The sequence below is a fragment of the Lithobates pipiens genome, unplaced genomic scaffold (assembly GCF_037356315.1).
Source record: "Lithobates pipiens isolate NorthernLeopardFrog02 unplaced genomic scaffold, aLitPip1_a1.2 Scaffold_1, whole genome shotgun sequence".
NCBI classification, from domain to species: domain Eukaryota; kingdom Metazoa; phylum Chordata; class Amphibia; order Anura; family Ranidae; genus Lithobates; species Lithobates pipiens.
The window spans coordinates 226,313,690-226,333,487 of record NW_027507685.1 but is presented as its reverse complement, the minus strand read 5'-3'; the positions used below and the strand labels follow the sequence as shown (position 1 = coordinate 226,333,487).

Genomic DNA, 19,798 nt, shown 5'->3' with positions numbered 1-19,798 from the left:
TGCTGCTGGTGGCTTTGTTACCGATCACAGGGTGCGCCTGTCCACCGAATCAGTTGATCGACTGACCTTCATCAAGATGAATCAGTCTTGGATCACCCACAGCTACCAAGCACCTGAAGCTGATGTAACCGAATAATTTTTTTTGAAATATCACATCCCTTCAAGACTGCCTATGCTGATGCTGAGTGACTGTCCTGTTATGTTGATTGTCTATCCTCTTCCTCCTCCGCTGATATGTTGGATGAACATTTCTGGTTCTGGGTGATGCCATCAGCCCAATTTTTCAGCCCCTGTTTAACAGGGGCGTTTAATTACAATTTTTGATGCAATGCTTTGCAGCAGGGCTAATTCCTGCACTCCAACTAGAGTATATGGGAGAGGTTGCAGTGTCGTGGCACCAGCACCAGTGCCTAAGGCCCAATTTTTCTGCCCCTGTTTAACAGGGACATGTAATTACAATTCTTGATATAATATTTCACAGGAGGGCCCGTTCCTGTGCCCACCCAGAGTAACTGTGAGGACTTATAGTGTTGTGGCACCAGCACCACAACCACCAAAGGTACATTTTTCTACCACTGTTCAACAATGGCATGTAATTACAATTCTTGATATAATCGTTCACAGCAGGGCGCTCCAGCGCCCACCAAGAGTCACTTTGAGGGCTTACAATGTTGTGGCAAAACCAACACCTTGTTCCGCCATTTCTGCAGAGCATATAGGGCAGGCCCCTACTTTCAAACATCAAACTTACAAACATCTCCTACTTGCAAACGGAAGGAGACAACAGCAAGTGAGATGAAAAAAGATGGATGACAAAACGAATTATACAGGGGTGATAACCCTTCCCTATGTTTTCCAAAAAGCTTAAAAATAGTTTTTTTGACTGGAGGCTACATTTTAAAAATGTACCAGTTGAAAATTACAAACAGATTCAACTTAACACAACAAACCTACACAGTCCCTGTCTTGTTTGCACCGCCTGTATACTGCTGTTCTGAGTATATAGGGCCTGGGGGCCACACGCGTTTCCTTTTTTTAATATGGGTACGGGGTTCCCCTTAATATGCGTACAAGACCCAAAGGGGCTGGTAATGGGCAGGGAGGGCTACCCATGCCATTTTTCTCAATGATTTTCAACCATATTGCAGGAACCAGATATAAAATTAAAACCGCAAGCAGTTTTAAATGATGTTATTTCCGTTAAATGTCATTTTGTGCAGGGACTGTTCTAAACATGGGAAACACGTGGCACTTCACAGGCATACCACAGACACCCCCCAGGCACGATATTTAAAGGAATATTTCACTTTTTTTTTCTCACTTTAATCGTCATTAAAATGAGTGCTCCCGCCAAAACGGCCATTTTTAAAAACATTTTAGGCATTGACCCATGTCCCCTGGGGCAAGAGCCAGGTCCCCAAACCCTTTTTAGGACAGCATCTTGCATATTAGCCGTTAAAATTAGCACTTTTAATTTCGAACGTTCGAGTCCCATAGACTTCAATGGGGTTCTAACGTTCGTACGAATTTGGGGACCGTTCGAAAGTTCTGGTGCGAACCGAACCGGGGGGTGTTCGGCTCACCCCTACTCTGCAGTAGGGTTGCCACTTCATCCCTTTAAACCTGAACACATACAGTATGAATTACACAGGTTCTGAGGCTAATTGAATGCAGATAAGGCGCCAAGGGAGTTTAATTAACACCTTAATCAGCCACAGAACCTGTTTAATTGATATGTTTGGTTTTAAAGAATGCGGTGCCAACTCTACTCAGTAGTCACATGGGCTGCTCAGATGTGATAGGGTAAAAAAATACACTGAGCATGTGCACTAGCTGTCAACACGGCTCTGCAAAATCCCCAACTGCAATGGGGACGTGCACAGAAGGAAGGGACAGTGACCACCAGAATTACATTTTTTTTTTTTTTCAGAATACAGGAAACACATCCTATAGTGACTGAGTATGAACAGCATGTAATACAGCATTTATAGACCGTTTTTAATGTGTGTTTAATTTAATTGTAAATTAACTGAGAACCCATCCCTCTCAGGTTCTTATCTAATCCAGGCCTTGGCAAGATGTTCCTCTTCGTTGGATGACATTGAGGGTTTCACTTACAGACTGGCTAAGGAAGGAGAAGATCTGGTGTCCTTAAATATCACCAATGGAGTGTGGGAGGCTGGGAATGCCCCTTACTCTCATATTATTCAGAGGCTCCTGCAGGAGGACAGAGCCGCAGCAGAGAGTGTTCAAAATGTGCTGATGTACTATTGCCCTACGCTGGCCGCCTTATGTTCAACTCTGGGCAATGAAACTTTTTCAAGAAAGAGTAAGTATCAATAGTGAACGCTTAGAACTGATGTGCTGGGAAAATACTAAAACATATTTGAGATCACATCTCTAAAAGTTTTTTAATTTATCCACTGGATCCCCTAAGTAGCTCTACTCCCAAAGGGGCCACTTGAATGATGCTCATGGTTATTTTCCCAGTGGTTGCCCCGCAGCCAAGCACATGGTCACAGTCACTCTTTGGCTCAGTAAACAGTCCAAGGGTATTCTTTTTATTTTTGGGTAACTTGGATGGGGAATAGACTGAATTAAGAGTTTTTTTTTCTCTTTTGTATAACTATGAGCCAAGTTCTTGCTCAAGTAAAGAAAGCACTAAGGGGCTGATTCACAAAGGGTTTGCACCATGAGTTGCGGAGCAAGCCGACGCGCAACGGATGTTTTCGTATTCACAAAGCATTTGCGCCTGTAACAACATAGTGCAATTCCCCATTTACTATGAGCATGCCGGCGCACGGGCGCCTGCGATCTGTGCGGCGCTATAGACCTGGCACACACATTATTCAACTCAGAAAGAAGATGTAAGTGCCAATATTATGGGGGTAATGTGAGGAAGTATAGTTATAACTGTCCAAGTAACAAATATGCCCAAAATAGAACGGAAAAGTAACTTTCTGTGAACAAGCCTGCTGCAAATACAATTGGAACTGCGCTAGGCCAATTTATGCACTGCGCATGCGGAAGCAGCACTTGCGCATGTTCAAGTGCTCTGGTTCACTGCGCCGGCAAAATCTTAGTAAATGTCAAGCCGCGTAGATTCATTTGCATAAGTTGATCAGGCGCACCTATCAGCTTTACTTTTTTTTTGCGCTGGTTCACTTCTATGGGTTTTTTTAAGGCTATTTGCACACAGGTCATGTTAGCATTAAGAAAAAAAAAATTAAGAAAAAAAGATGCGTGGGGGTCCCCCGAAATTCAATACCAGGCCCTTCAGGTCTGGCATGAATATTAAGGGGAACCCCGCACCAAAAAAAACAAAAACAAATGGCGTCGGGGTCCCCCTCAAAATCCATACCAGACCCTTATCCGAGCACACAACATGGCAGGCCGCAAGAAAAGAGGGGGTAAGAGAGAGCGTCCCCCCTCCTGAACCGTACCACGCCACATGACCCCCAAGCCATTTAAAAAAAATCATTTTTGGCGTGGGGTTCCCCTTAAAATCCATGCCAGACCTGAAGGGCCTGGTATGGATTTTGAGGGGGGCCCCCACACCATTTTTTCATCCATGCCAGACCTGAGGGGAACCCATGCCGTTTTTTTTTTTTTTTTTTTTATTAAAGTCGCCTGGCCTGGGGAAGGCTTAATGTCATGTTGTAAGTTGCCCCAAGTCGCGCTGTGATTCACACTCAAGTCGTGTCCAAGTTGCCTCCCAAAGTCATGCTGGAAGTCGTGTTGCCCCGTGTGAATGGACTGTTAATGATACCGTGTGTGCTATTATCAATGGGATATTATTATCGCATGCGCCAGCATATTATCATCGGTTGTGCTCATCCGTGTTCATACGGTCACTTAATAATTTATCTGGCGCACAAAATAAGGTATGAACCGGCGCAGCGCATTCATCTTAGTAAATCAGCAGTGTTGGAGCAGTAGCTTTGAGAGATTAATCTTCCTCTTTGGACTGTCCAAAGTCCTTTCACTAAGAATTAAATAGACTAAGCTCTTCAGGACACTGGACACTTTGTCTCCTTTAAACACACAGCTGACTCTCTAACACTAGAGGGATGGCAACAGCACACAACCTTTACGATCTCTCACAATTTTCTGTGCTCACAAAGCCTTCAGACAGTCGGTTGCCTCCGTCCAACTTCAAATACTTTCTCCCTGTGATACCAGCTTGCATCCGCAGATGACAGATTTCTTCAGTCAGCGCCAGCAACACCCGACACCCCAGCTTGCCCAGCTGGGACCATGATGATCAGCAAACACGTGGCAGGTGGCCGGGGGCAATCAGCCCCTCCCCCAGGCTGTGATCTCCTCCTCAAGGACAAGACCCTTGTGTCCCAGGTCTCAAACTATTTATACAGTTTCCCAGCAACCTGTGTAGCCTTCCCACAGGGATTGGCTAAGACGGTATAAATATTCTGTCAGGAAAGGACTCACCTGCCGCTGGCACTGTGGCACTGTGGCACCTAGATCCATGGGCCGCAGTTCCAGTGTCACCTGATGCTCGTTGCAGGAAGTATATTTAAATCCTGTCTGTCCTGGCTTGTTATGATTATGCTTTGCATTCCACACTTGTATATACAGTATTTGGTTTAGGCAGTCATTTATTGTGTGTCACTGTTGTATGGTTCTCGGGTTTGCTTACACAGTTTGCAATATTGGAGGTGTATTTACTTTTGTCTTATTCACTTATCTTTTAAATAAATTATATTTTACACTACCTGGTATTCTATGAGGCAGTCCACACATTTGTGGTCATACCGGTTACTGACATTAATACTGCTCATTTGCCTTCTTCCACGCCTATGTGCCAGAACTATTCGAGAGGGTTCTATAAGGCAGGAGCAGTAATCAATCCTGCTGAAACACAGAACAGACCTATACAATCACAAATAGACACACTGATTACAGTAAATCAAACTAAATCTATCTAATCTAGCACCTACAGTATCTCACAAAAGTGAGTACACCCCTCATATTTTTGTAAATATTTTATTATATCTTTTCATGTGAGAACACTGAAGAAATTACACTTTGCTACAATGTAAAGTAGTGAGTGTACAGCTTGTATAACAGAGTAAATTTGCTGCCCCCTCAAAATAACTCAAACACAGCCATTAATGTCTAAACGTCTAAACCGCTGGCAACAAAAGTTAGTACACCCCTACGTGAAAATGTCCACATTGGGCACAATTAGCCATTTTCCCTTCCCAGTGTGACTTGTTAGTGTTAGCCCTTGTACACACGGTCGGACATTCCGACAACCAAATCCGTCGGATTTTGTCCGAATCTGTTGCATACACACAGTCGGACAAAGTTGTCAGAAAATCCGATCGTACTTAACGTGATGACGTCATTTCGTTTGGACGGGACTACGTTCAGGCTAGTAGCCAATAGCTTTGGTCTAGGAATTTGATCTGAGCATGCATGGCACTTTGTCCGATCGGAATTCTCTACACATGATCGGACAAAGTCCGATTGGATCATGTTGTGGGAAAATTTTATCGCTCAGCTGGAAAACTTGGTCCGTCGGATACTCCGACGGAAACAGTCCGATGGAGCCCACACACTGTCGAATTATCCGACAACACGGTCCTATCAGACATTGTCCATCGGAATGTCTGACCGTGTGTACAAGGGCTTACAAGGTCTCAGGTATCAATGGGGAGCAGGTGTGTTAAATTTGGTGTTATCGCTCTCACGTTCACATACTGGCCACTGGAACTTCAACATGGCACCTCATGGCAAAGAACTCTCTGAGGATCTGAAAAAAAGAATTTTTGCTCTACATAAAGATGGCCTAGGCTATAAGAAGATTGCCAAGACCCTGAAACTGAGCTGCAGCATGGTGGCCAAGACCATACAGCGGTGTTGTCACATGAAAAGATTAGGAGAGTTCCAACATCCTTAAAATAGGAACCATTATGATTCCATTTTAAAATTATAAAAAAGATATATATTTATTATTTTTTGTACAAACATGACACATTAAATACAGTTGACTTTCAATTCATAAGCCTCTGGGTGTTTTGTCAACTCTTTTTGTCACACCCTTTTTATATTGGGTTCATTTTTAAATATTTCTCAACAATGAAAGGACAATCTTTTTAAGTGTACTTGCACCACCATTTAGGCTACTTTGACTGAACTGTTTTCAGTAAAGAAGTAGTGCGTCTGAAACAGTTGATGGAGCTGATTATAAAGGTACTACTTGGTTCACATCCTTGGAAAATGAAAAGGTCAAAAGAAAAGTATGGGGGCTTCCAAGTACTACATGACTAGTTGTGTTTAATTTCAACAATCTTAAAGAGTAGCAGGGCCACCATCAAGGGGGGACAGCCGATACATATATGAGGCCTGGGCATCCCGAGGGGCCTGGGAGCAGGGTTGCCAACTGTCCATCTAGGGGGGGCAGGCCGAAGGCGCAGCCAGTGATGTCATAGGGCAGCTTGGCTGCCCCATGTCATCCTGCTGGTCTTCTCTGAATCTCCGCTCAGGTCACGGTCATTGGTTTACGGTGTGTCCCATGTCTGTTCCCTGAGGACGCACTCCACCTCTGTTGCCTTAAGCAGTGCTTGGTCTCCTTCCTGTGTGCCCAGTAAATCTTTTAGGATCAGTAGTCTGCTTCCAGATGCTGTCCCGCTATCCCCAGCCACTACCCTGCTGAGCTCAGCAGTCAAGACTGGAGAATGACGCATGTATTAAGCCTTTCACCATGTGAGTGCAATTTACTTTTTTTGACCCAGTTTTGTTAAACGTCTACACTTAGGAGGTGGCGATCCTTTCTTCCTTTTATCTTATAGAATCAGAGTACCTATCCTCAACTCTCCAAGGAAGCTGCAGCCTTCCCAGTGACTCTTAATACTATGTTGTTCCCCTACAGACTTTCCCTGAGACTCTTACCCTTATTTGTTCACTCACCCTAGACTCAATTTGCACCATATATACTTACTCTATTGGTGCCGCTTGGCCATCTCCTGTAGTATGTCCGCAGTTTCTGACCATCTCCTGTAGTATGTCCGCAGTTTCTGACCATCTCTTGTAGTATGTCCGCAGTTTCTGACCATCTCTTGTAGTATGTCCGCAGTCTCTGACCATCTCCTGTAGTATTTCCGCAGTCTCTGACCATCTCTGGTATGTCTACAGTCTCTGACCATCTTCTGTAGTATGTCAGCAGTCTCTGACCATCTCTTATAGTATGCCTGAAGTCTGACCATCTCTTGTAGTATATCTGCAGTCTCTGACCATTTCTTGTAGTATGTTGCAGTTTCTGATCATCTCTTCTAGTATGTTGCAGTTTCTGACCATCTCTTGTAGAATGTCCATAGTCTCTGGCCATCTCTTTTAGTATGTCTGCAGTCTCTGGCCATCTCTTTCAGTATGTCTGCAGTCTCTGGCCATCTCTTGTAGTATGTCTGCAGTCTCTGGCCATCTCTTGTAGTATGTCACAGTCTCTGACCATCTCTTTAATATGCCTGAAGTCTCTGCCCATATTTTTTAGTATGTCTGCAGTCTCTGGTTCGTCTCTTGTAGTATGTCTGCAGTCTCTGGCCGTCTCTTGTAGTATGTCTGCAGTCTCTGGTTCGTCTCTTGTAGTATGTCTGCAGTCTCTGGCCGTCTCTTGTAGTATGTCTGCAGTCTCTGGCCATCTCTTGAGGTAAGCCTGCAGTCTCCAACCATCTCTTGTGATGGTCTCATCTCTTAACCTTATGGGGAAGTGACATCATGTCTCTCTGGGGTCACCAACAGCCATTTGAAGGAGAAAGGAGCACTGGAGGAACACTGGAAAGATTAGTATAAAGGGGTTTGGGGCCTTTTGCAGAGGCACTGTCACTTTGCTCTGCATGTAAAAGGTGACAGTGTCACTTTAACTTTAAATGTGTTCCAGGTCAGAGACTTAGAGGGCATTGAAGATAAAGTAGGAACATGACAGCCAAGAAACTAAGATTCTGGAGGAAGAAGTCAGCAATGTCAGCCCCCATACTATTCTAATTAAAGGGTCACGCTTGCCTCCCTCTTCTCTTAGGCCTTGACAATGCACTTTATTGTGCAATCTTATGGGACTTAACACAAAAGAAATCACCAATGTCCCTTTTATTTTTTTTCACCACAGTATACATTGCAGTAGATTTACAAAAACTAGTACAATCAGAATTGGGTGCCACTGTGCATGGTAGCCAATCAGCATCTAACTTCAGCTTGTTCAATTAAGCTTTTTCAATAAAACACGGTAGCTGTTTGGTTTCCATGCACAGCTGCACCAGAGTTTGCACTCCCCATTTTTAGTGAATAACATCCTCTGTGTATTGCAGTATGCTGTGATGCTCTCTACAGCTTCTTTGAGATGCCACTCAAAGCAAAAGGCATGACACATCACACTGTGCTTGGTGCGTTGCTGTAATGCTAATGTTTAGCTGCACATGTCTGCAACATGATGGTGTGAGTGGGCACTAATTTAACCTCCCTGGCGGTAAGCCTGAGTGTGGTTCGGGGTGAATTTTCATTACCAAAAGAGGTAACCCCAAGCCACACTCAGGATTGCATCACAGTATCCAGGTACAGCTTACTTACCTTGTCCCCAGGATCCTGCAATGTCCCCCCGTTGTGTCCTCCGCAAGATTATCTGCCCGATTCATTACTGTTCGGCGTTTCGTTTCCTGTGAGTGTTGCAAAGCATGGGGGTGGAGCCCGGCGGCAAATTCAAAAATGTACACAAAACATAACACACGTCTGTCATCAGACACTAAAGGTGATGACAGTGACGATTCTGCGACTGAGCAAATTTCAGTGTTTTTGATTTGATTACATTATTGAATACATTTCATTATTATTTTTTATAATTATTTATAGTTATTTATTATATTATATTTTTATGATTTAGTGTTTCAAAATGTATCATACCCAGGATGTCTACTAGACTCTTGTTTGGACAGATATAAGTGAGCTATTCCTAATGCCGCGTACACACGATCGGACTATCCGACGGACTTAATCTGGCAGACAAACCGCCGGACTATGCAGCTGAGGTCCGCCGGACTTTCCGAACGAGTGGACCTGCCCACACCAGACCAGACTTTTCCAGCGGGCTAGGTCCGGCGGATAACCCGGCGGACTATGGCGGGAGTCCGCTAGACTTTTGAAATGAACGGACTTGCCCACACACGGAGTAAAGTCCGTTCATTTTAAATGTGGCTCCAGGTAGCCGGGACTAGCGATGGAAGTCAATGTCGCCACCGCCACCTTGCTGGCCCCGTCACCTGGTATGGATTTAAAGGGGAACCCTATGCCAAAAAAATGGCATGGGGGTCCCCCCAAAGTATATAGCAGACCCTTATCCGAGCACGCAGCCCAGCCGTACCAGGCTGCGTGCCCTCAACATAGGGGGGTGCTCTGGGGAAGGGGGGGGCCGCAGGCCCCCCCATCCCAAAGCACCGTGTCCCCATGTTGATGAGGACAAGGGGCTCTTCGCGACAACCCTGGCCATTGGTTGTCGGGGTCTGTGGGCGGGGGGCTTATTGGAATCCGGGAGCCCCATTTAATAAGGGGCCCCCAGATATCAGCCCCCACCCTATGTGAATGAGTATGGGGTACAATGTACCAGTGACAATAGTCACCAAAATAAATAGAGATGGTGACTCACAGACAGCACTCAAAAATCTAACAAAAAAAAGTTCTAACCTTCCTACATTCTAGCCAAAGGTGGCTGCCTATAGATTAATTAACTTTAATAATAAATTAAATAATGCATAGCAAATATATGTCCCTATTTCTTGGCTCTACATGTCCTTCCTGTTTGTATGTTAGATGGAAATACTGTAGCTAGTCTCAAACAGATCACATACTGTATAAGCCTTTACCAGTGTTGTTTTTTTATTGACTCTCCTCCATAAATCTCAGTCCAACCACAGGTCTACATTACCAAGAAACCATATCAATCTGAAACAGAGGTTATCTGTATGGTAACTGGCTTCTATCCAAAACCAATCAATGTAAGTTTGTGGAAGGAGGACAAAAATCAGGATGTGATGTCAACTGTGACTCTACCCAATGGAGATGGGACTTACCAGATAACAGTGTTGATCATTGTAAATGTTCTATCATGGCAAAGTGTCTACTGCCAAGTGGAGCACAGTAGTTTGAAGGAACCAGTCATAGTACACCTGGGTACGTAATCCATTAAGTACTGGAATGTAAAAAATTAGCTAGAATTTTTTTTTATAGAAATTATGACATTGGCTAAGTATGGGTGTAAAGAATAAGATCAATTAGAAAAATCAATCAATTTAGAAATATTCCAAAAAAATGTATAAAAAGTCCATAAATAATAATCCTTATAAGTTCCAACCACCGTGCTTTCTGAGAGAATGTGCATAAATGATGACTTCCATTCATGCTCCACCACTAGTTTATACAGATTGGACCCTTACCAGCAATATATAATCTGTGCGCCTTTGATAACTTTGAATGGTTGTACAGAAGAGAAGATTGCAGATAACTTGTACAATGTATGTAGAAGAATTTCTTTCATCTCTGTGCATCACATGAGGCCAGTCACTTCACTGGATATACGTAAGGGTTTATAACCACTTTAAGTGGACTTCATGTAATACAGTGGCGTACCAAGTGGGGGGCACACTGAGGTGGGTGTCAGACTGGCCCCCCCCCCGGCAACTAAAGTGGTGACGGCGCTACACGGTGGGTTTAGGCAGCGGCGTGGTGACAGGTAGGTTAGAGCAGGGAGAGAGGCAAGCTGCAGTGGCGTTGCAAGGTGGGGCAGGGTGACACCACTGCACCTGACCAACTATCCCCTTCTCTCGCGGCCGCAGGCTGTCTGAGCAGTCCCGGATGTCACACAGGCACAGCCAAGCAGTGTGAAGCCGCCTCCCCCTCCTCCCTGTTTATGTGTACACAGGGGGAGGGGACCTGCTGTGCATGTGCTGTGCTGATCTGAGGTACTGAAGGGGGGTCTGCACTGAAGGGAGGGGGTCTGTGTAACATGCAGGGGGTCCAAAGCTATGGGGGCTGTATAATGTAAAGGGGTCCAGAGGTGCAGGGTGCTGTGTAATGTAAAGGGGGTCCAGAGGTTCAGGGTGCTGTGTAATGTAAAGAGGTTCAGGGTGCTGTGTAATGTAAAGGGGTCCATACTAGAGATGCAGTTGTGGAGAGGGGGTACGCAGTAGTGACAAAGATATTGGGGGACACAAGAGGTATGCAGGGGGAACAGTGGGGTGTTTTTACATTTTAACGTGTGGAGCGAGGCATTACATTTGACATTTTTTGATCTGATTTCATCACCTCTGCAGATAAGGAACATCACACCCCTATCGGACTGATCATAGGAATAACAGTTGCTGTGGTGTGTGTGGTTGGGCTGGCATGCTTTTTGAAGTTGTATAAAAAGCGCAGGTAAGAAATCATCATCAAGAGATATAAATGTATTATGGTACAAAACATCCCTTGAAATTCATTATTACCAAACAAACACTAGAAGTTGATTTTAGTTATCTACACAAAAAAAATAATTCTAAATGTAATTTTTTGTGCAAATTACAATTTTCATGTATAATATATTTTTTCTTTCATTTTAATAAGAATATTTGTCTTTGTCCAAGTTGTTATATTTCCTTCTTTATCTTCTACGTTGTTAGGCTGCTTTCACACTGATCAGTTTTTTTTTCTTCCGTTTTTGCATATAAAAAAAAAAAAAGCGGAAGAAAAACTCATGACCATTAACTCTTCAAACAGTTGTGGGTTTGTTGAATTTTTAGTTGAGTCCTGAAAGCTGCATTTTTGGTGCATGTTTGGTGAGGTTAAAAAAAAAGCATAAAAAACACACCTTTAAATTGAAATAAATGGAAAACACATCATAAATATGGCAAAAAGGCACCCGAGGTTGCATTTTTGGTGAGTCACGTGTCCTTATTTCACAGTTGAAAAATGCAGCAAAAATGCACCAAAAACGCATATACCTTTTTTTACCATGTTTTTTGCAACGGAGCAGTGTAAAAGTAGCCTTACTGGAGATGATGCACAAATGTTGCATTGCTTGCAAAAAAAATCAGCAGGTACGGCAACAGAGATGAGAGAAACTCTGTCTGTATTTTTTAATGGAAGGCCATAGTTCTACTTTAAATTGGTTGTAAAGTCAGAAGATTTTTTATCTTAAAACAGAGTTCCACCCAAAAGTGGAACTTCCGCTTATTGTACTCCTCCCCCCCTCCAGTGCCACATTTGCCACCTTTCGGGGGGGGGGGGGGGTGGTGTCAGCATACTTGTCTTTCACATGTATGCTTTCCCCACTTCCGGGAGCCTCAGCCGCAGGTATTGACATCGTGGCTTATTCGCAATGGAGACGGTAGCACCCGACAGCTGATGGAAACATCAGCTGTGGTGTCAACATCGCTGGACTCCAGCACAGGTAAGTGTCTGATTATTAAAAGTCAGCAGCTGCTGGCTTTTAATTTTTGCAGAGGTGGGCGGATCTCCGCTTTAATGCATTCTATGCATTAAGATAAACAACCTCCTGTGTGCAGCAGCCCCCCTAATAATTGTCTGAGGTCCCTCTAGATCCAGCAATGTTGCAGGAAAGTCTCAGCTGCCCTGGACTCTCCCTCCTCATTGGCTGAGATAGAAGAGTTGCGCCATTGGCTGTTGCTGCTGTCAAAGTCAGTGAGCCAATAAGGAGAGAGAGGGGGCATGGCCAAACTGCAGCTCTGTGTCTGAATGGACACACAGAGCAGTAGCTCGGCCTGGTTGCCCCCATAGCAAGCTGCTTGCTGTGGGGGCACTCAGCAGGAGGGAGGGACCAGGAGCTCTGAAGAAGGACCAGAGAAGAGGATCTGGGCTGCTCTGTGCATAACCACTGCACAGAGGAGGTAAGTACAACATATTTGTTATGTTTTAAATGAAAAAATGTAGACTTTAGTATCACTTGAAGTTGTAGGGAAATGCATATTTTGTGCATTTCATCATAATTTGTATTGATTAATATGCTTGTGTGCCACATTGCAAAACTAGTGGGGGCTGCAGGGGGAGACTGATACGTGGGTAAGTCTGGGTTTATTTTATTATATTTTATTGTAATTTCCAAGTAAAAAAAGAGTATAAGAAATGTTAAATGTCAGTCCAATATAAGCCAAAACAAAAAGGAACATAGTTATGCACAGGAGCCGCTGGTGAAACAGGTTCCCCCACCCTGCACAAACAGGCACACTAAATTTTTCACAGCACACTTCAGCCAAGAAACTGCCCAGCAACTTTTTTTTTTGTTTGTTTTATTAGGGGTATTAAATGGGGATATGGGTATTACGGTATGCCCACTTGACTTCAAAACTTCTTCAGGGACACTTCTCCTACAGTATATACAGCTATATACACTTCTCTGCCTCCAGCACATATCTTGCTTGCAGAACATTCAGGCCAAGCTGGCACACGTTGATAAAAAGGCTCAAACAGATAGCAAAAGCAAAAATGCACATTGTAGGCAGGGACCTCAGGCCCCTTTGGTTGTGTAGCAAAGTCCCAGTGCCCTGCTGTCCCCTGTGACTACTCATCCCAGCACCACCTCTTCAGGCATTGCCAGCTCACCTTGCTGCAGCTGTCCCTTTAACTAGCGCTCCCGGATAATCTTCCACAATCCTCCCATACTGACTCTGCAACCATCACAGACTGTACTCCCCAGTTCTCTCAGGCTGCCTCTCAGTCCTCCCCGGCCATCTAAAACACCAACCACCTGGCTGTCTTTTCCCTGGAGATCTCCTGGATGTGCTCACTGGCTCCTGCGGTCCTCACATCTGCTCCCGTGCCACTGGACAGGATTCCTCCTTGCGTTATCTGAGAAATTGAGGTGGCCTGCCCCCTGCCAACCCATCTGTTGGGGATTGGTCAGGATCCTCCATGAATACCCCAGGCAGCTCCTCCTAATCTTCTGGAAACTTCTCGAAAGTTCCAGCAAGTAGGGGAAGGTACCAGACATGCTACCTGATGAGTCATTTCAGCCTCCCTCGCTCAAACCCTGCCAGCCAGGCCAAAACATTTTAACCACGCTAGCAAAAACACTTCTAGCACTAGAGGGTGCTACAGTTATAAAAAGTAGAAAAAACATAACCAGCATATAACTTCTCACATTAATGAGATTTCAAAGGCATCAAAACTGAGAACTATCATTAATAACCCCTAATATTGGGGAACATTGTGATGAAAGCAGCACCAGAAAATAAATTCTTGGAAGAAAAAAAAAAAAATATATATATATATATATATATATATATATATATATATATATATATATATATATATATATATATATATATATATATATATATATATATATATAATATATGCCAAAAGTTTGTACTGCACTTTACAACGTGAGGGCAGACAGTACAGTTACAATAAAATTCAGTACAGGAAGAACCTGAGAGGGTCCTGTTTGTTAGAGCTTACAATCTAGGAGCAATAAATGTAAAGAAATAGAGGTAAAGAAAAATATATAAATAGAAAGGTCATGGTCTGTGGACACTATAGCCAAAGCTCAGTTGTAGAGCTGCTGGAATCAAGGCAAAAAAGAAAAAAAAATCACAAAAAGAGGTAATTTAAAGTCCATTCTTCAATGTATCTGATGCAGAGAAAAGAATCCATATTTTCCATTGTATGAATGTAGAATTAGTATCAACCGTGAAAGCCAGTAATTCCTCCATTCTTATAAATGTCGTTCACTAGGTTAACCGATTTTGTCAAAGGGGGTGTTAATGTAATTTTCCAATAGGAATGGATCAATTTCCGCCCAGCAGAAAGAAATAGTAAAAAATAAAATGCTATAAATCTATCCCGTATTTTGTAGACACTATCATTTTTGCACAAACCAATCAATATATGCTTATTGTGATCCTGTGTTTCTGCTGCAGAAACACAGGATCTCCATCCTCTCTTGTCACAGAACGGCAATCTGCCTTGTTTTAATCAACAGACCACCTTTCTGCCTCTGTCAGGAACGATCAGGGGGTCCTGACGGACATCGGGTCTGCCAGACCCACTGATTGGCTCCAGCTATGTCCAATCAAAACCCGGAACAAAAAAATAACGTACAGGTACGTGATTCAGCCTGTAGGAGCCGCCACTCCACAGTACATGCATATGTGGTGGTTGGCAAGTGGTTAAACTCCCACAGTGAGTTGCAGTGCCTGGGAGGGAGAGCATGTGATACACAAATAAAGGATGATTTAGTTTACTCAGGGAAGGTAAAGTATATTTTCTGTTTACCTTATGGGGCTTGAACATCACATAGTAACTAAATTTGGTACCTGTTTAAACTGTCGTATAGGAGTCTTTAGTTATAAAGTAAGGGGAAGTCGCATTCTTTTCAGGACAGTGATGCCACGTACACACGACCGGACCTTCCGGCAGACTAGATCCGATGGGATCAGTCTGTCAGGCATTCCGATCATGTGTGGGATAATCTGATCATTTTTATAAAAAGAAATCAAATGGACCTAGAAATAGAACATGTTTCAAATCTTTCCGACGGACTCAATTCCTATGGGGAAAACCGTTAGTCTGTATGCTGGTCCGACTGACCAAATACGACGCAAGGCTAGCTATTGGTTACTGGCTATTTAACTTCCTTTTTTAGTCCCGTCTTACGTCATCACAATTAAAACGAACGAGCTTACAATCTACGTGTGTGCGCGGCATTAAGTGCACAACATAGGCAGAGAAGACAATTGGTTTGCAAGATGTGTTAAAGAGGACATTTACATCCAACTGGAAGAAACTTCCCTAAAGAGGGGTGAGGGCACTCTACACCACTTATCACGCACATTCTGTATCATCTCTCCCCTGGCATTTTGACAACAGTTCACACCTTTAGCCATGCCGCTTCAACTTTGTGGTACCAACTTTCACACATACAATCATTTTCTTAAATAATCAGCATCTGCTTGATGCATTACATCAGTGGTTCTCAACCTCGGTCCTCAAGTACCCCCAACAGGCAATGTTTTGGGAATTTCTCTTAGGTATAAATACCCAGCCATTGACTGATTTAAAGCACCTGTGCAAGATCAAGGAAAAACCTGAAAACATGGCCTGTTGGGGAGTAGTTGAGGGCTGAGGTTGAGAACCACTGCAATCCATGACACTGTAATGCTTGGACTAAGGTAACTGAGCATTAATAGAAATGCTGGGGTATGTTCCTGACACTCATTTGAACTGAAGAAAATGAGACTATTTACAGACAACCTATTAACTTGTTCAGTAAGCAAGTCAGGTTGATTGCAAATGTGAGCCCAGCACAGCGAATCTCAGCTTCTCTATTGGCAGACAGAAAGCAGAGCAGATTTCAACATATTTAGTCATCATTACACATACTATTTTGCAATCATTTTACAGAAAAGTGGATCCAGTATTTGCTTTTTTTAGCATTACTTGAACACCACTGTAATGTGTTTTGATTTATAAAGATTCCTTTAACTGCAAAATTACAGGTACTAACCAAGGTTGTTTTTCAAATTAAACAGCAGATATATATCCATCATTGGACTAACTATGGATCGACTCTCCAGGAGAAGAGATGAGAACTCTTAGTGAACTGTTACCGGAAAGCAGACAAGAAATATACATAAATTTCATCAAAACTTATACCTCTGCCAAGTGTTAATGAAATAAGCATTGCGAAAAAAATACAATCAGTATAAAATAGAAAACCAGGCTTGGGGATGTTGTTTTTATCTTTGATAGACTTGGATAAGAATGATGGTAGTGGTGGGATACTCCAAGAATGAGAACTATGTACATTGAGGACTTACTCTTCCTTTCTGCTTTAAGTAGTAGTAGAACAAGTAGAGCAAAGTCCTTTCTTTAGTGAACAATATCTGCATAGAACTCTTCAGGTCATCAGTTGGTGTCCCCTTTAATAGACCCACAGACGACTAGCACTAGGCACCAGAGGGGTAACTAAAGCACAAGGTCCCCAAGATCCAGTAATATCGGTACTCATAAGGCCCAAGGACAGATGGATGCCTCCTTTCAAATTATCCAAGCAATGCCCCCCAGTGATACCAGACAGATGTATGACAGACAGCTCCCCTCAGCTTCTTCTAAGCACCTGGGTCTCGGCATTTCTCCCTCTGGTCACCTACCTGAGACCTCCACATGGCAGCTTGTACCTGAGAGGGAAGTATGCCCCTCTCAGGCTGCACACCTCCACTCTGGGACAAGAGCCAGAGCTCAGTGCCTACTGAATATATACAGTCTCCCAGCCCGCCTTCAGAGTCTGCCTCTCTGGAATAAGCCAGAGCCGTATAAATATTAATGCTGCCATCTGCGTAGCTTCACACCTACTATCCAGAAACCTTTTGAGTCTCCTGGATACAGAGGAAGCTAAAGACCAGACTGGCAGCAGCTGAACACACTAAGCAGACCTAACTAACAGATTACAGCTTCACTGGATACAGCATGCCTACCAAATAATTGCAGGCACCATGGCTCAAGTCCTGCGGGAATGCATGGGAACGGAGTTCCTGTACTTTTTCCACAACAGGAACTCAGTTCCCATTAGCAGCCGCATCCTGCAAGACTTTGAAGTATGTGAGTTGTATGGCAGGTGATACACCAGAAGCCGCCGACGCAATAGTAAGTGCTGCACACCAGGGGTGGACTGACCATTCAGGCATTGCCAGTAGGGGCCCCCATGACAGCTTCCTCTTCGATCTACCTGTCAATCACAGCTAGCTGATGGGTAGATCAGGTCCCTGCTGCTAAGAGATTGTATTTAGTCAGACCTCTCGTGATGCGCTCCACCCTGCCGGCCCCTCCTGATTTTCTGTCTCCTTGTCTCCCCCAGTCTCCTGCATACTTGCTCTGTGTGTCCCGCTGAACCCCCCCCCCCCCCTCCTCTATCTTCAGTGCCATATGATGAGAGAACCTAGAGGAGGAGCACAGCTATTCTGCTCACAGGACATGCAGGGAGAGAGGTGAGCTGAGGGAGGAACATCAGTAGTTTGGGGTGGTAAGCTGAGCACAATACCTGGCAACGTTTAATGCCAGGAGAGAAGTTTATGTGGAAATATGTGAAGGGTTGGAATAGCAGCGAGTGTGTGTTGGAGCCCTGCAGAGTTTTCAGCCCCCCCCAAGGTAACATACATCTCCTAAGCAGAAAGACATCACTATCAACCACTATCAAGCATTCTGTCCAGATAATGTGCAGTTAATTTATGACCTTTCCATTTAACCCTGTGTTATCCAAACTCTGTTCAATGAAAAGTGTAAACTCACCACATAAACACTCTATATACAAAATAACATTCCCCAATAAAGATCAGAACATGATGTTCACATTTGCATGGAAGCACAATTGAATGCTGATTATTCAGAGAATTACCGTATTTATGTTCATTGAGGATTGTTTTTTTTTAATTTACTAACAGTTAAGCTTCATACACACAATACGAAAATTGAATGAAAAGTACCACTTTTGAAGTGTTCATGCATATAAGAGTATAATTTTTATTTTATTTTTTGGTGGGGGAGTGGATCTTGGGTGGGAGTACCCACACTTTTTTCCCCAGGACTTGACCCCTGGCAGGCACACTGCCTAACATCTATCTAACTATCCTAGCAGGTACTGTACCTAGGAAGGTGCTACATCTAATAACAAATTGTTATCAAATAATAATAAGTGGAGGAGATGGAGATGTGCGATGGATGGGGTAAAGGGAACTTATAAGCAGTGCATTAACCTCCCTAGCAGTGATCCAGAGTCTGGCTCGGGCTGGGATTTCAGTACCACGAGCGGTAACCCCGAGCCAGACTCGGGATCGCATCGCTGGATACAGGGAGAGGTTACTTACCTTGTCCCCTGGATCCAGCGATGTCCTCCCCGCTGTGTGTGTGAGGCGTCCTCCACTCGTTTCACACAGTGCCCGAGTGCCGCCGAGCTCCATTCCCTGCGACGTTACGGCGCACGGGAGCGGAGATCAGTGCCAAATTCAAAAAAGTAAAAACACACAATACACATACAGAATTGTAATCTTGCAGATTACAGTACTGTATAAAAAAATACACACCCCCTTTGTCCCTAGTGGTCTGTCCAGTGCCCTGCATGCACTTTTATATTATAAATACTGTTTTTTTCTGCCTGGAATTTGGAGATTGTCCATAGCAACCAAAAACCGTCCCTTTATGTCAAAAGTGATTTTTAGACCAACTAGAAAACAGTGATAATAAATTAGAATCACTTGCAGAATTGAGCGATAGCGATTTGTGGGGAGATCCGTCATCAAACACCAAATCTAATGACAGAGAAAATTCTGCAAATTAGCAAATTTCAGTGTTTTTGGATTTGATTACATTGTTGAATAATTTTTATTATTATTTATTATCATTATTTATTATATTATACATTTTATCATACCCGGGATGTCTGCTAGACTCTGATTTGAACAGATTTAAGAGAGTTATTCCTAAGAATTGCAGGCCTACAATATAAAACGCCAAATTTCCATGCAAAATAATTGTACCGCTTTCAGCACCTAAAATCAGAACTAATCATACCGCCAGGGAGGTTAATGAGGTGAAGGGGCCGTTAAAGAATTCTATCATCAGAAGTCTTGTTTCAATATCCAGCAGTGTGGCTGTGAAGGCACAACACCCCCTAGAGGGGAGAGCCCTCTGATAAATGCATTCACATAGGAGAACACGGAGTGAAGCACTTGCACCATAAGATCTCTAGAAAGCATGGAGAAAAAAAAGGCAAGTCACTTTGTTTTTGAAGGATGGTCTTTATTTC

General features: G+C 43.6%; 1 protein-coding gene across 2 annotated transcripts in view; it reads left to right on the top strand.

Moving 5' to 3' along the window:
* LOC143983860 (antigen-presenting glycoprotein CD1d-like) overlaps window positions 1-18,345 on the top strand; it is a 66,032-nt gene extending 47,687 nt beyond the window's left edge. Inside the window, exons 3-6 of one of the 2 annotated variants that reach the window (XM_077483973.1) lie at window positions 2,051-2,329; window positions 9,910-10,176; window positions 11,316-11,418; window positions 16,533-18,345. In XM_077483973.1, the coding sequence (XP_077340099.1) occupies window positions 2,051-2,329; window positions 9,910-10,176; window positions 11,316-11,418; window positions 16,533-16,596 (713 nt within the window). In that variant the 3' untranslated portion in view covers window positions 16,597-18,345. Of the gene's footprint in view, window positions 1-2,050; window positions 2,330-9,909; window positions 10,177-11,315; window positions 11,419-16,529 lie in introns of both variants that reach the window. The other variant, XM_077483965.1, reaches the window with a different exon arrangement.
* Window positions 18,346-19,798: the final 1,453 nt, after the last annotated feature.